The 14,633-nt window shown below is 39.4% G+C and overlaps 2 protein-coding genes across 2 annotated transcripts in view; one reads left to right on the top strand and one right to left on the bottom strand.

Annotated features, from left to right (window-relative positions):
• The first annotated feature begins 3,127 nt into the window (after positions 1-3,127).
• Positions 3,128-10,970, top strand: ZBTB33 (zinc finger and BTB domain containing 33). Its single transcript, XM_082681373.1, has 2 exons — positions 3,128-3,274; positions 6,374-10,970. The coding sequence occupies exon 2, from the start codon at positions 6,376-6,378 to the stop codon at positions 8,392-8,394; it is 2,019 nt and encodes a 672-aa protein (XP_082537499.1). The 5' UTR covers positions 3,128-3,274; positions 6,374-6,375; the 3' UTR covers positions 8,395-10,970.
• A 902-nt stretch (positions 10,971-11,872) lies between these two features.
• Positions 11,873-14,633, bottom strand: part of TMEM255A (transmembrane protein 255A) — a 46,248-nt gene continuing 43,487 nt past the window's right edge. Inside the window, exon 10 of the mRNA XM_082681832.1 lies at positions 11,873-14,234. Within this exon, the coding sequence (XP_082537958.1) occupies positions 14,076-14,234 (159 nt within the window). The 3' untranslated portion in view covers positions 11,873-14,075. The remainder of the gene's footprint in view (positions 14,235-14,633) is intronic.

The following is a 14,633-nucleotide window of genomic DNA, read 5'->3' on the forward strand; positions in this document are numbered from 1 at the left end:
CATATAGTATTTGTCTTTGATTTATTTCACTAAGCATAATACTCTCTAGGTCCATCCATGTTGCTGCAAATGGCAATATTTCCTTCTTTTTTATGGTTGAATAATAATATTCCATTGTATATATATGTACCACATCTCTAAGCCAATCATCTGTTGATGGGCATTTGGATTGTTTCCATGTCTTGGCTTTTGTAAATAGTGCTGCTATGAACATTGGGGTGCGTGTATCTTTTTGAATTACAGTTTTTGTTTTTTTACTGATATATACCCAGAAGTGGAATTGCTGGATCACATAGTAGTTCTATTTTTAGTTTTTTAAGGAACCTCCATACTGTTTTCCATAGTGGCTGCATCAATTTATGTTCTCACCAACAGTGTACAAGGATTCCCTTTTCTCCACACCTTCTCCAGCATTTATTATTTGTAGACTTTTTGATGACAGCCATCCTGAATGGTGTGAGGTGTTATCTCATTGTGGTTTTGATTTGCATTTCTCTAATAATTAGTGGTGTTGAGCATCTTTTTTTGTGCCTATTGGCCATCTGTATGTCTTCTTTGGAAAAATGTCTATTTAGGTGTTCTGCCCATGTTTTTGATTGGGTTGTTTGTTTTTTGGATATTGAGTTGTATGAGTTGTTTTTATATTTTGGATATTAACTCCTTGTCAGTTGCATTGTTTGAAAATATTTTCTCCCATTCTTTTAGTTTTGTTGATGGTTTCCTTTGCTGTGCATAAGCTTTTAAGTTTGATTAGGTCCCATTTATTTTTGCTTTTATTTCTTTTGCCTTGGGAGACTGAGCTAAGAAAATATTGCTACGATTTATGTCAAAGAATGTTTCACCTATGTACCTTTCTAGGAGTTTTATGGTGTCATGTCTTACATTTAGGTTTTTAAACCATTTTGAGTTTGTTTTTGTATATGGTGTGAGGGAGTGTTCTAATTTCACTGATTTACATGTAGCTGTCCAGCTTTCCCAACACCACTTGTTGAAGAGACTGTCCTTTCTCCATTGTATATTCTTGCCTCTTTTGTCATAGATTAATTGACCTTAGGTGCATGGGTTATAGGTAGCTTTTAAATTTTAGCTTAGTTTTTGCTGAGTTAGGGGCTGAGCGACATGGACAGAAGGGAAGAGACAGTTTCCTGCACTTCGAAGTAATAGGCCTTCATCATACCTCAGTTGTGGCTCCACACTTTTAAAGCCCTTTCAGGAAAGGGACAAAGGGAAGGCAATTCTGTTGGGGGCCTTGGTGTTGTTGGTGCTGGTGCAAAAGAAAATGTATTGCATCTTACAATTTACTGAGAGGTAACCAACACACATTTGATATCAAGAGTGGCAGCTACTGCCACTGTGATCTGTATTTCAAAGAAATGTCTCATTTTAGTTTTAGTCAACTAAGCTACTGAAAGATAAATAGATCCTAAACTTTCAAAATGTACTTTGTCTTATTTCCTAATTTTTTTTTTTTTGCTACTAAATTTTGGGGGAGGATGACTCAGAAAAATGGTCATTAATCTGCTAACTAGTTTTGTTAAATGCTCAGTTACCAGGAAAATACTACCATCTGTCTTCGTTTCTTTTACAACAGCACACTCCTATTTTCCATGAAATGTTTTTATATTAAACAATAAAACTTTCATAATTTTAAGGCATAATCAAAAACTAATAATGCAGTAATTCCCACATAGATTGTTTTCCCACAATACCAAACCTTGGAGAAACGCCTAAGGAATTTCATTTGGATTTCTTATCTCCATGTGAAAATACAGCTGTATTACACTACTTTGATGTTATGCTATGTGGCTTTACTTTATTGAGGAGAATGTAGAATAGATGAGAGATCGATAGATGATGACATCTTTGTCTGATTTTATGTTGAAGAAAATTAGAGATAGTGAGTAGCCTGGTGGACATTCCAACTGAATGGTAAATAAGTGCCAATTCAAGTTTTTGGAAACTGATGCAATATTATCCTATACGTATTTTTTAAAAGAAAATGAAGGTAGTGCATGGCTCTAGTTGTTGAAGAAAATGCTGCTATTTTGTTCTTTAGTTGAATATGATCAATAACCAGCCTAAAGGGAAATATTTTGCTCTCCAAACACCCATCCCATTGCTCCATTCATCGTGGTACTCAGTCGGAAGTGTATTACCAGAAGAGTTTTTAAAATTAGCACAACTCATTCATATATTCATTCACTAAACAATTATTGAACACCTACCATGTGTCAGACAGTAAAGCCCTCTGAGGAGGAAATGCTATGTAAATAAGAATAATAAATTAACAATGCAAGTGTTAATATTATTTATCTTTCAAGATGCAGCTCAAATTCAGTTTGCTACTCCTTTCTCTGTGTTCTGTACCTTACAAATATTTTGTCGATGTTTGAGTACCTATCTACTGAGCTCTTTGAAAAGGTAGAGACCTTGGTTTATTCATTTTTGTATTCCACAGAACCTAACATAAGATTTGGTACAGATCAAACAGGTGGTCAGAAAACGATAGTTGAAATGAAGGAATTAACATAGTGTTGCATCATTTAGTATTCAGTTAAGAAGATAGTACTTGTCCAAAAACTGAATTTATTTCTTCAAAGTATATATTATAATGCAGTTGTCATCGTGTTATCCTAGAACTTGGATTATCATAAATCATAATGAGTTGATACATTGTTTGATTATATTTATTCTGATTATATTTCAAGGTGGTTTATCATCTAACAGGCTATTAAATAGAGCAGTTTCAAACTTTCAAAAGAAATGAAACCCGTCTAGTCTCTCAGTTTTTACTCCCTAGAAGCTTACACGGAACGTAGACGAAAGCGACTACCTTCCCTCGCATCCCAACCGTTTGTGACCGCATTACCCCATCTTTCCTTTTTCCCACCCTTTCGCCCTCCGGAAGGGGCCGAGCTCTCCCGGTACTTCCCAGTCTTCCTCCGCCCCCTGCGGAAGGAGCCGAAGGCGGAGTGGGACGCCGAAGCGGCACGGCCTAACGCTCGGGCCCCTCCGGAAAGAGCCGAACCGCACTCGGAAGAGGAGGGCGCCTTTGCCTTTGGCGCCTCGCCCCCGCGCGGTGCCCTCTGTCGGCGGCTTGGGGCAGCTGTGGCAGTGGTGGCGGCGGGAGGTGGTAGCCGCGTCGACGTCGACCAAGACTGGAGCGACGTTTAAAGAAGGAGCCGAGTCGCCGCGGAGTCCGGCTTCTGGTTGTTGGAGGACTCCCACCCTTCCGCGCGGCCCGACGACGAGAAGCTGCAGCGCCGGGAAGCAGGTGAGGAGCCGGCCGCGACCCGGGAGGGGGCGAGGGATCGCGCCTGCTTCCTCCGTCCCTGGGCCGCGCCTGCCTTCGCTTTCTCCTCACTTGAACCAGGAAGCGGCGGAGACGGAGGCTCCGCTCCTCCGGCCCTTTCTTTGTGTGGGCCCGGGAGCGAAGGAGGGGACGAACCGGGAGGGCCGCGGCGCGGTCCCCTCCGCCGTCAGGGGCCGAGGGTCTGCCGGCGCCCGGGGTAGGCCCGGAGCGTGGGGAGCCCACCGCGGAGAACCGCTCGGCGTTTTCCTCGCCCCTCTGCCTGCCTTTTTTGCGCCTCTTTTCCCCTCCTAGCCCTTTGATTTAGAGCTTTTCGGCCTGGCCCATCCTCCCCTTCCGTCCCCTTCCCAGGGCATAACAATGCCGCCTGCTTGGCCTCATCCCCTCCCAACACCCCACCCTCCAGTTCGCCACCTTCTACTTTCCCCGGCTCGCCTCGCCTTACTACCCCCGCCCTGACTGTGCTGGCTGGACCTCCATCTGTATTTGCGAGAAGCTGCTTTTCCGCGTGAATGGGGGTTAAAAACCTCGGTTGCAGCCGGCCGGGTGCGAATGGGAAGAGGGGGTGGAAGGAGGAAGATGGGGTTCAGCTGCCGCAGGGAGCCGCGTGTCGGTTGTTTCAGTCTCGCGGGTGGTGTTTCTCTTTCCCACCTTCACCTGCCCTCGGTCAAGGATTTGTCTCACAGGAATGAGGAACGGCTTTTCCACAGTCGGGTCGCAAATCTTGGTTAGGGTGGGTTCAGACCGATTTGTGCTGTTCCTGGGTCCACCTTAACAGGGAAGAGGAGGTAACCTAAACAACAAAATGAAACCAAGTCCCGGTGTCACCTGGACACGTACATTTAAATCATTCCCCCATTGGGAACACCCATGTGCAAACGACAAAAATAGTGGGACCGTATTCAGAAAACCTATCTATCCACTGAAAAGGGACTTGTGTCGAAATCCCCATATTTCGGTAGCCCAGGTTGCTGGCTCGCTGTCCAAAGGTCACCCTTTCTGATGAATGCCTTTATGGTAACCTGGAATTCCTTGGTACCGTTAACAAGCAATGCCTTATAACATGATGTTTTAAATCCTTGATTTCTAGACTTTTCTCCTATTTTTTGTTTTTAAGCTATTATTTTGAAAAATTTAGAAGATATTTGAGACGCCCTGTCTTCCACGTGTATATAACTTAAGAACTGTGACAGTGGTACTACTTTGGTAACTCTAAAGAGAAAGAATATTAGCAATAAAAAGTGTTTCTTTACCAAAAGTACTTATCAACTAATTTTTCCCCCACTTATCTATTTTATTTTATTTTATTATTTTTCAACATCTTTATTGGAGTATAATTGCTTTACAATGTTTAGTTTCTGCTGTACAGCAAAGTGAATCAGCTATACATATACATATATCCCCATATCCCCTCCCTCTTGCGTCTCCCTCCCACCCTCCCTATCGCACCCCTCTAGGTGGTCACAAAGCACCGAGCTGATCTCCCTGTGCTATGCGGCTGCTTCGCACTAGCAATCTATTTTACATTTGGTAGTGTGTATATGTCCATGCCACTCTCTCACTTCATCCCAGCTTAACCTTCCCTCTCCCCGTGTCCTCAAGTCCATTCTCTACGTCTGCGTCTTTATTCCTGTCCTGCCCCTAGGTTCATCAGAACCATTTTTTTTTTAAGATTCCATATATATGTGTTAGCATACGGTATTTGTTTTTCTCTTTCTGACTTACTTCACTCTGTATGACAGACTCTGGGTCCATCCACCTCATTACAAATAACTCAATTTGTTTCTTTTTATGGCTGAGTAATATTCCATTGTATATATGTGCCACATCTTCTTAATCCATTCATCTGTCGATGGACACTTAGGTTGCTTCCATGTCCTGGCTATTGTAAATAGAGCTGCAGTGAACATTGTGGTACATGACTCTTTTTGAATTATGGTTTTCTCAGGTCAACTAATTTTTAATTATATATACATGTATTTATTTATCTATTTATTTATTTAAATTCCGTGTCATTGTTATTGGATATATCTTCTGCAAAGTGCCAAAAATTGTTTTGGGGGTGGTACACAGCAATACTATTTATTGACAGTCCCCCTCCCCTTTTTTTCTAGAGTGATGTCTGCTCTATTCCAGTAAGTTTATATCTTAATTTTCACTAGTTCATTTGGTGTGAAGAAAGTTCTCATATCAATGCTCATAATTCTTTACCAACAAAATTCAATGTTTTGTGTTTTCATGCAAATGAGCTTTAAGAAATGGTAAACTTTTCTTTTCCTTTGTTTTATTTTTTCACAACAGCATCTGTTGACTTCATTTGGCACTCTGTTTAACATTCCATCTCTGGAGATTGTAAGGGTAGGCAGGTGAGGGGAAGTGGCAAGGGGAAGAAGAAAGAGGAGAGGGTAAGAAAGGTGTTTCATAGTTTATCCAGATGAGGCATCCCAATCAAAGTAAGAATAGAAAAATAATAGAGGTAATAATTGCCAGTGTTTATAAATTCTGATTTAGTCACTGGCTGCAGGGAATAGCTGTTGAATATGTTCTTAAAGATAAGTTAAAATTTAGGAAGACTACATATTTTGGACTCAGTGTTGCACACACCAAGCTTTTCTGACATTCAAAACATTCATTTACAGGTGAAATAACTTTTATGTGTTCATGATGAAGATTTTTCTTAAAGTTTTAAGACAGTTAAAAATTAACTCTTAACTCTTCTTGAGGAGAAAATCCAAAATTGGAACTAAGAAAATTAATTTTAGTCTTTAAAACTAGCCTAGTGGTGATGCATGAATCTAAGATTCAAAGGAAGAGATTAATGTTCAAATCTGTAGATCAATTTAAAACTGGCTTGTCTCTTCTCAGGGGAAAGTCATGAGATTTGACATGTGGTCCAAAAACCAGCCTGTAAGAATAATTTATATAAAAACCAAAAAGTTATATCAAACTTCGGGTAAAACTCCAGTAAACTAGTTAATGATGCTGTAGCTGAAATTCTGAATGATGAAGTGCTTTTGTCCTTCTTTCCTAATCTCCCATCCTCCCCCTCCCTTTCTCTTACAGGCATGGAGAGTAGAAAACTGATTTCTGCTACAGACATTCAATACTCTGGCAGTCTGCTGAACTCCTTGAATGAGCAACGCGGCCATGGACTCTTCTGTGATGTTACCGTTATTGTGGAAGACCGAAAATTCCGAGCCCACAGGAACATCCTTTCAGCTTCTAGTACTTACTTCCATCAGCTCTTCTCAGTTGCTGGGCAAGTTGTTGAACTGAGCTTTATAAGAGCAGAGATCTTTGCAGAAATTCTCAATTATATCTATAGTTCTAAAATTGTTCGTGTTAGATCAGATTTACTTGATGAGTTAATTAAATCAGGGCAGTTATTAGGAGTTAAATTTATAGCAGAGCTTGGTGTCCCATTGTCACAGGTTAAAAGCATCTCAGGTACAGCTCAGGATGGTAATGCAGAAACCTTACCTCCTGGTTCTAGTGACAAGAACCTTGAAATACAAAAATCAAAAGATGAAGCCCAAGAAAATGGGGCCACTATAATGCCAATTATAACAGAGTCTTTTTCCTTATCTGCTGAAGATTATGAGATGAAAAAGATCATTGTTACCGATTCAGATGATGACGACGATGACGTCATTTTCTGCTCTGAGATTCTGCCTGCAAAGGAGACTTTGCCAAGTACCAATACAGTGGCAGAGGTCCAGCCTAACCCAGGCTCTGTTGCTATTTCAGATGTTGCACCTTGTGCGAGCAATAGCTCTCCCCCTTTAACAAATATCACACCTACTCAGAAACTTCCTACTTCTGTGAATCAGGCAACTCTGAACCAAACACAAGGAAGTGAAAAATTATTGGTATCCTCGGCCCCAACACATCTGACTCCCAACATCATTTTATTAAATCAGACATCACTTACTACACCACCAAATGTCAGTTCTTCACTTCCAAATCATATGTCTCCTTCAATCAATGTACTTGTGCAGAATCAGCAGCCACCAAACAATGCTGTTTTAACAGGAAACAAGGCCAATGAAGAGGAGGAGGAGGAAATTATAGATGATGATGATGACACTATTAGCTCCAGTCCAGACTCGGCGGTCAGTAATACATCTTTGGTCCCACAGGCTGAGATCCCCCCAAATACCGCTTTTGATGGATCGTTGATACAGAAGATGCAGATTCCTACACTTCTGCAAGAGCCACTTTCTAATTCTTTAAAAATTTCAGATATAATTACTAGAAACACTAATGATCCAGGTTTAGGATCAAAACATCTAATGGAGGGTCAGAAGATTATTACTTTAGATACAGCTACTGAAATTGAAGGCTTGTCGACGGGTTGCAAGGTTTATGCAAATATTGGTGAAGATACTTATGATATAGTGATCCCTGTCAAAGATGACCCTGACGAAGGGGAGGCCAGACTTGAGAATGAGATACCAAAAACATCTAGCAGTGAGACGGCAAATAAACGTATGAAGGTAAAACATGATGATCACTATGAGTTAATAGTAGATGGAAGGGTCTATTATATCTGTATTGTATGCAAAAGGTCGTATGTCTGTCTGACAAGCTTGCGGAGACATTTTAACATTCATTCTTGGGAGAAGAAGTATCCTTGCCGTTACTGTGAGAAGGTATTTCCTCTTGCAGAATATCGCACAAAGCATGAAATTCATCACACAGGGGAGAGAAGGTATCAGTGTTTGGCCTGTGGCAAGTCTTTCATCAACTATCAGTTTATGTCTTCACACATAAAGTCAGTTCATAGTCAAGATCCTTCTGGAGACTCAAAGCTTTATCGTTTACATCCATGCAGGTCTTTACAGATCAGACAATATGCATACCTTTCTGATAAGTCAGGCACCATGCCTGTCATGAAGGATGATGGTATTGGGTATAAGGTTGATGCTGGGAAAGAACCTCCAGTAGGGACCACATCTACTCCTCAGAACAAGCCAATGACCTGGGAAGATATTTTTATTCAGCAGGAAAATGATTCAATTTTTAAACAGAATGTAACAGATGGCAGTACTGAGTTTGAATTTATAATACCAGAATCTTATTGAACTCCTTTGAAATATCAGAAAGTTTTGGTTTGGATTAAGGGTCAGGGCTTTCAGAAGACCTGTAAAACAAAGGTGAAAACAAGTTGATTTGATCTGCCATGTCATCTGAAGGTAGTCTAGTTGGATTATTTGTTGATAATTTTTTAGAAGCAAATTATTCTGAAAGTTTGAATAGAGATTGAGAAGTTTTTCCCCCCCAAGTATCCATTTTTATAGTTAGCTTTCAGCACATTTAAAAGAGGCAAAAAGAAAAAAAAAGCTTGGAGAGATAGTTTCCTGAATAGAATTTGAAGCAGTCTGAATGTTCTTTGAAAATAACTGGAGTTATTAGCATACCCTAGTATATCTTGCAACTTTCCCCTTCCGTGTTAGCACTTTACTGATGATTCTCAATTTTCTTATTATTGAGACTATAAATGTGTCGTGTCTTATATATGGCATAAAAAGTAAACAAGAACTTCTAAAGTTGTCCTGGAAATTTTCAGAATAAATCTCTGCTTGGTTGTGTATTCTGCTAACCCAAATGGATAGCAACCTCCTGCCCCTCATGAAAATGGCCGTGCAGACAAATCTCTCATTTGAACAATGAAGTAGTTTTAGCTAATTAGAATTAAACCTTGCTTTTATTGCCATAGTCTGGAAAAGACCTGTGGCTGGACTACTGTATATATACCTTTGCAGTGTGGTTTCCATGGGCAAAAATACTAAAGGAAAACAAATCTCTGTAGTGCAGACAGGAAGAGGTGAAATGATCTGTCGCATTTGTTTTGAATTCTGCACTCTTATATGATAGCGACAGAGAATGGAAGTAAATGGAGATTTCCTTTTTGCTTGTTATGGTTAAAAATATTCCCATGACATTTTTCAAATTTTGAATCTGAAAGCCACCAAATTAATCTTTATGTATAAATCTTTATAAATGACAAATTTCACAAATGAGACGCCTGTATATTTTGGGCGGGAGGCTACTGGCATATATTTTTAAATGTTCATATTACTTAGAATCTCTAATAGGAAGTTTTTATTTGACATAGTTGAGTCAGTGATCTAGTATTTTCCTTTCAGCAAGACCTTTTAGGTTTTTACTCCTTCTAAAATAAGTTCCATTCCATCTGCAAATTGCTGCAGTATTATAGCATTCAGAAGCTATACGTGGAAGTTAAATAGGCTTGTTGATTCCCATTTATCTTGAGAACAATAAATACCACCTTTCTCCCTTTTAAAATGACACATATTTAAACACTTAGAAAATAAAGTAAAAACTTATTGAAGTGCTAGTACTAAAAGGGAAGCAGGTTGGAACAAATATATAGCCTAGCATTTATAACAGGATTGACTTGTCGAACTTCTGTAAATGAATTTTTGCAAAGGAAAAGAATTAATAGATATTGAAAAAGATTGTTGTGCATAGTTATTAGTCATTTGTAACCTTGCTTAAGTATTTCTTAATTCAACATAGATATTTTCTTTCTCCTTAACCACGTATTTTTGAAAATAGTCTATTTCTTGACTTTGAACTTAAAGCTTTAATCATAATTTCTCATGTATACGTCATTCTTACAGTAATCTAGACTTGAAGATAATGGTTTCAGTGTTTCTTAAGATGGTAGCTGAGGGTATCAGGCATCAGTATTTGCAGTAATATGAGAAGAAAGAAAAATAATATACTCCTTTGCTTTACCAAGGATTAGAATGATGTGCATCTTTCCGTTTTCTGTTCTGTGAGTTGAGACCTTAAGACCATTTTGTAAACTAATCCTTGGAAATTTTTAAATTACCTTACAACTTAAGAGTCTGATCTCTGGAATTGCAATATCTGTTTCCTTTCTTTGTAGGTACTGATAACATTACTCTTTGACTATAGGGTACACTCTGAAATCTTTTCAGTGGAAATTTGTTTGTTTCATTAATGCTGTTTTACCAGTTAGACATAATTCTTCTACAAGTGTGACTGATACTGATATCAGCAGAGCTTCCAGTCCTTTCAGACTAAACTGCTAGGTAAATTAGTTTGTCATAATAAAACTTGGTGGTTTCTACAAGGCCATTATGACAAACCAGGAGTTAATTCTATAATGGAAAACTATCCATTCTTAATTATCTGGATATAATTATTTGCTGCTGCTGTGCTCTATGTAAATTCTGAGGGTGAAATTTCAACTTGGCCTACTGAAGGTATCTTCTAGAGTTTTTTGGGAGGAGGAAAACTGGAAAAATCACTTTAAATTGTATTTTTGCCAGAAGACTTTTACTTGCATGTATGTCAGGGTCTTCTGTTTTTCTACAAGTCTCTATATACAAAGTTCAGAATTCATGCAGAATACTCCTTTGGGATTAAAACCATTCACCCCCAATATTTATGGGGTTGGAAATTTGTGGCAAGAGGCTGTTCAAAGCTTGTCATGGGGTGTTCCTATTTTATACTTAGTTTTCTGGCAATTGAACTTCCTTTTTTTCCTTTTAAGTTGGCTTCAGATTTGCTCCTATGCTAAATTACCTATAAATATTCTGGATAGGAACTTTGAAATAGCAATTTGTTAAAAGATGACAAAATGAAAGTGCTCAAACAAAGCAAAGATTTTTTTTTTTTTTTTTTTTTTTTTTTTTGCGGTACGCGGGCCTCACTGTTGTGGCCTCTCCCGTTGCGGAGCAACAGGCTCCGGACGCGCAGGCTCAGCGGCCATGGCTGACGGGCCCAGCTGCTCCGCGGCATGTGGGATCTTCCCGGACCGGGGCACGAACCCGTGTCCCCTGCATCGGCAGGCGGACTCTCAACCACTGAGCCACCAGGGAAGCCCCTAAGCAAAGATTTTTAAATGTTGTAGCAATCTTGCAAGATTCACTTTAGAATAAATCTTAAATGATTATCATTTTGGTGGTAATGATCCCACACACACAACCGCTATGAGGAATTGATGCTGGGTTTTTCCCATTGTACCAAAAAGATAAAACAAATGGTAAAAATGATGAAGGTATTTTGTATTGTCAAGGCGTGCATATTCTAAAGAATTAAATACTAATTCAGCAGCACTGGCTTTCTCATCTCTGTCAATCATATGAAACCTTGTTCATTTCCATCCAATACTGTAATGTTCATACTTGTTCACTCTTCTCTGTCATGACTTTAAGTTCTACTTTTCATTAACCGTTACCTGATATTAGTTCGTAGAGCTTCTTATGGCAAAAATAAAATGTTTTAATTCTGATTTTTGAGTGCATTTTTTACAAGATGTTCTTTCAGAAATTACATAGCTTATGTTCTGTTGTTTTTCAGTTTTTGTAGCAGGAGACTGGAACTGTATTTCTGATGACGGCATGACAGAATTTCCCATTAGGTTTTATATGTTGGTTAATCACATGCCCATTGTATCTTGAACCATAATAGTCAAAAGTGAGTCAGCTGCTGTCAGTTGCTTTAGAGTGTGATACTTCTGTTGATTCCATGAAGACACATGTAAGTTGATAAGGAGGAGGATAGTTTTATTAATTTGAAACATCACAAAAGCAGTCTGGGTTTCCAACATGGCAGTGATACAGATTTTAAGCAACATCCAGTTATACAGGTTCTGGATTAATATTTTAATGTTTCATGCCCAGTTCAATACTTTAAAGCAGAATTAGGAATAAAGCAGTAAATATTACAAAATGCAGTCAAGGTACATTTTGGAAATACAAATTCCTTCATTACAGCAAATGTTTTTGCAAAAGAGTAAAGCAGCAAATATTAACTTTTCTAAGGTAACATGCACTTTTTATAGTTCAATGTGATTAAAAAAAGAAGCTGCTCAAATTAAGTGTTACAAAATCTATACTGTTTCAAGTTACTTTGTAAAGTAAGAAAAATACATAGAAATGAGTCATAGAATCTTGACACTTTAAGAAATGTGATAAATGTAGGATATACTATGTAATGGTGCCTTTAAAAAAATTAAATACCCATACACGTTCACTAAAGCAAAATGTAAAGTGTAAACAGCAAGAAATTTCATTGAGTATTACAAGTTGATATTTGTATAGTAAGTCAATTGGTTATTAGTCCCTTTTTGAAATCCAATAGAATTTTAATATGCTCAGAACTGTAGAAAATAATAGTAACTTTATATAACGCAAAAGGATTATAGTTGTTCAGATTTGAAATCCAGATGAGACATCAGTCGTGATGCCGAAAGTTAAACTGAATGTTTTGCAAACATTTACTGTGAACAATGAGCACACTGGTTGTACCTTGGTAACTCTTGATGGCTGGGTGTCTACAAGGTAGATGGGAGCACCAGCATTTGCCTGCTACCTCTAATCCATGAAGTTGGGAGGTAGCGAAATTGGCTGGAAATTTTTCCTGTATGTGTTCTGTGTTTGCAGAACTGTCTAATTAGGTACCCTCCTGTAGCCCTGTATTTTTATGTTGTACAAGTATAGGATTATCAATCTTCCTTTAAATCAATCGATTCTCAGGTTAACATAAGATCACAATGAAAGTGTTCATTCTGAAATGAAGGCATGGTGCCGAAGTGTTAAATTCATCAGATTGAGGTTTAAAGCTATGTATAATTAAAAGAACTGTACAAATACCTACCACAATGTGCCAGATGGATTTTAAATCTACGATAACACTTAAGAATTTGTCAAGTTGGCTACATTTGAGGTATTGCAGACAAAGCGGCATTGTAACACTTTCATAACCTTGAACACTGTCATGATTGGTCTCAACAGAAAAAAGGACCAATAAGAGCAGTGGCATTAAAATACAGATGATTCTTTTGGGGTGGGGTGCAGGATACGTGCGGTTTGCTGGGATTGAAGCACAATATTTGAAGATAAACAGTCACAAAGATTAGTAACAATCATAACACGACCCAAGAACCTAATCTAGCATTTTTGAACTCAATTTTAACCGTAAGATTTGTATCTCCTGCAGCAAATGCAACATGTAGTAGAACCGCTGTCTCCTAAGTTACCCGATGTATAACTGAGATCCACTTAAAACATCTCACATGTTCTGTGTATTTCAGTGCTTCTTGAACAATCAATCCTGTTCCCCACTACTCAAAGGACTATTGCACTTTTCCCTTTGGGAGGTACCAATCACAAAAGCTGAGCTGAATGATCACAATAGCCATTTTTACAATACAGAGAAGAAAGGAGTAAGAGACATGGGCAGCTTTTTTCAGCATCCAGACACAAGCAAACAAAATCTTAGAACTCTCTGCATTGGAACTACCGTGTAGCCCCATCATCTGGGAAATTTTCCTTAGGGACTGACTTTAGTGGTAGGGAAAGACAGGGCCTATAAGCCAGGCGCTTCAACCAAGGTGCTAGGGTGGCGATCTGCCAACGGCCGGAGGACAACACTCCATTTACACAAAGTGAAGCAGATGGCAACCACACTTCTGCTGCACACAGAGGCGGGGCCATAGGGTAATGCAGGTCCAAACAAGACAAGCTGCTTGCTGGGATGGCTCTCCAGCCTTGCGCTGCCCTTCTTGGAAGTGCTGGGCTCAGTCTAGCCACCCCTGCTCTGCACTGATAACAAATAAGCTTCTTCCCTATCTTTCCTTAGCCTGGCAGGCCATTGCAAAACTTTATGCATAAGAATCACACTTTAAAGTTTGTACCCTACACACTTCCACTAAAGCAGAAATATAAAAGCCACAATAATCTCAATAGCCAGCAGACATTCCTCTTTAGGGGCTGTAAGGCGGTGGCTTTTCAAAAGGCGGATAGTAGGGTGGAGAGTATCGGGGTGGAGCACTCGAGGACCACATATAGCTGGGCGAAGGAGAGGCAGACTGGGGCTCATCAGAAAGTCCAGAGGGTGGGGAGGATGGAAAGACACTGGAATGCTGTGTAATCAAAATAGAACAACATCAGTTTAGGCAGTGAGGTTGCATTTCTCCAATGTCAGTCATTATTTTAAAATGAATACGGACCCAGTGTGTTTCTGTTTGGAACAACCAAGAGTTCCTAAACCTCGCAGGGTTAATGAGGGGCACGAAACTGAGCTGGTCCCACCTTCTCTCAGTCACTCAGGCTGCAGAGCTCAAGCAGAGAGGCCTTGGAATCCTCCCCCACCCCTCCCTTTGGACCCCTCATTCAGTCAGTTACCGAACCCTGTTGCTCCTACTTCTGTGTCGTCTCTGGAATCCATCACTCCCTTTACCACGTTTATAACTCAAGCCTCCAACAACTACCCCCTGAGCCATGGCAACAGCATCCCAACTAGTCTTCAAAAAGGTAGTTTG

This window comes from Grampus griseus (genome assembly GCF_964374135.1).
Source record: "Grampus griseus genome assembly, chromosome: X".
Classification (NCBI taxonomy): domain Eukaryota; kingdom Metazoa; phylum Chordata; class Mammalia; order Artiodactyla; family Delphinidae; genus Grampus; species Grampus griseus.

Coding starts and splice junctions, on each gene's coding strand:
- ZBTB33 (XM_082681373.1), top strand. CDS start 6,376: ATGGAGAGTAGAAAACTGATTTCTGCTACAGACATTCAATACTCTGGC.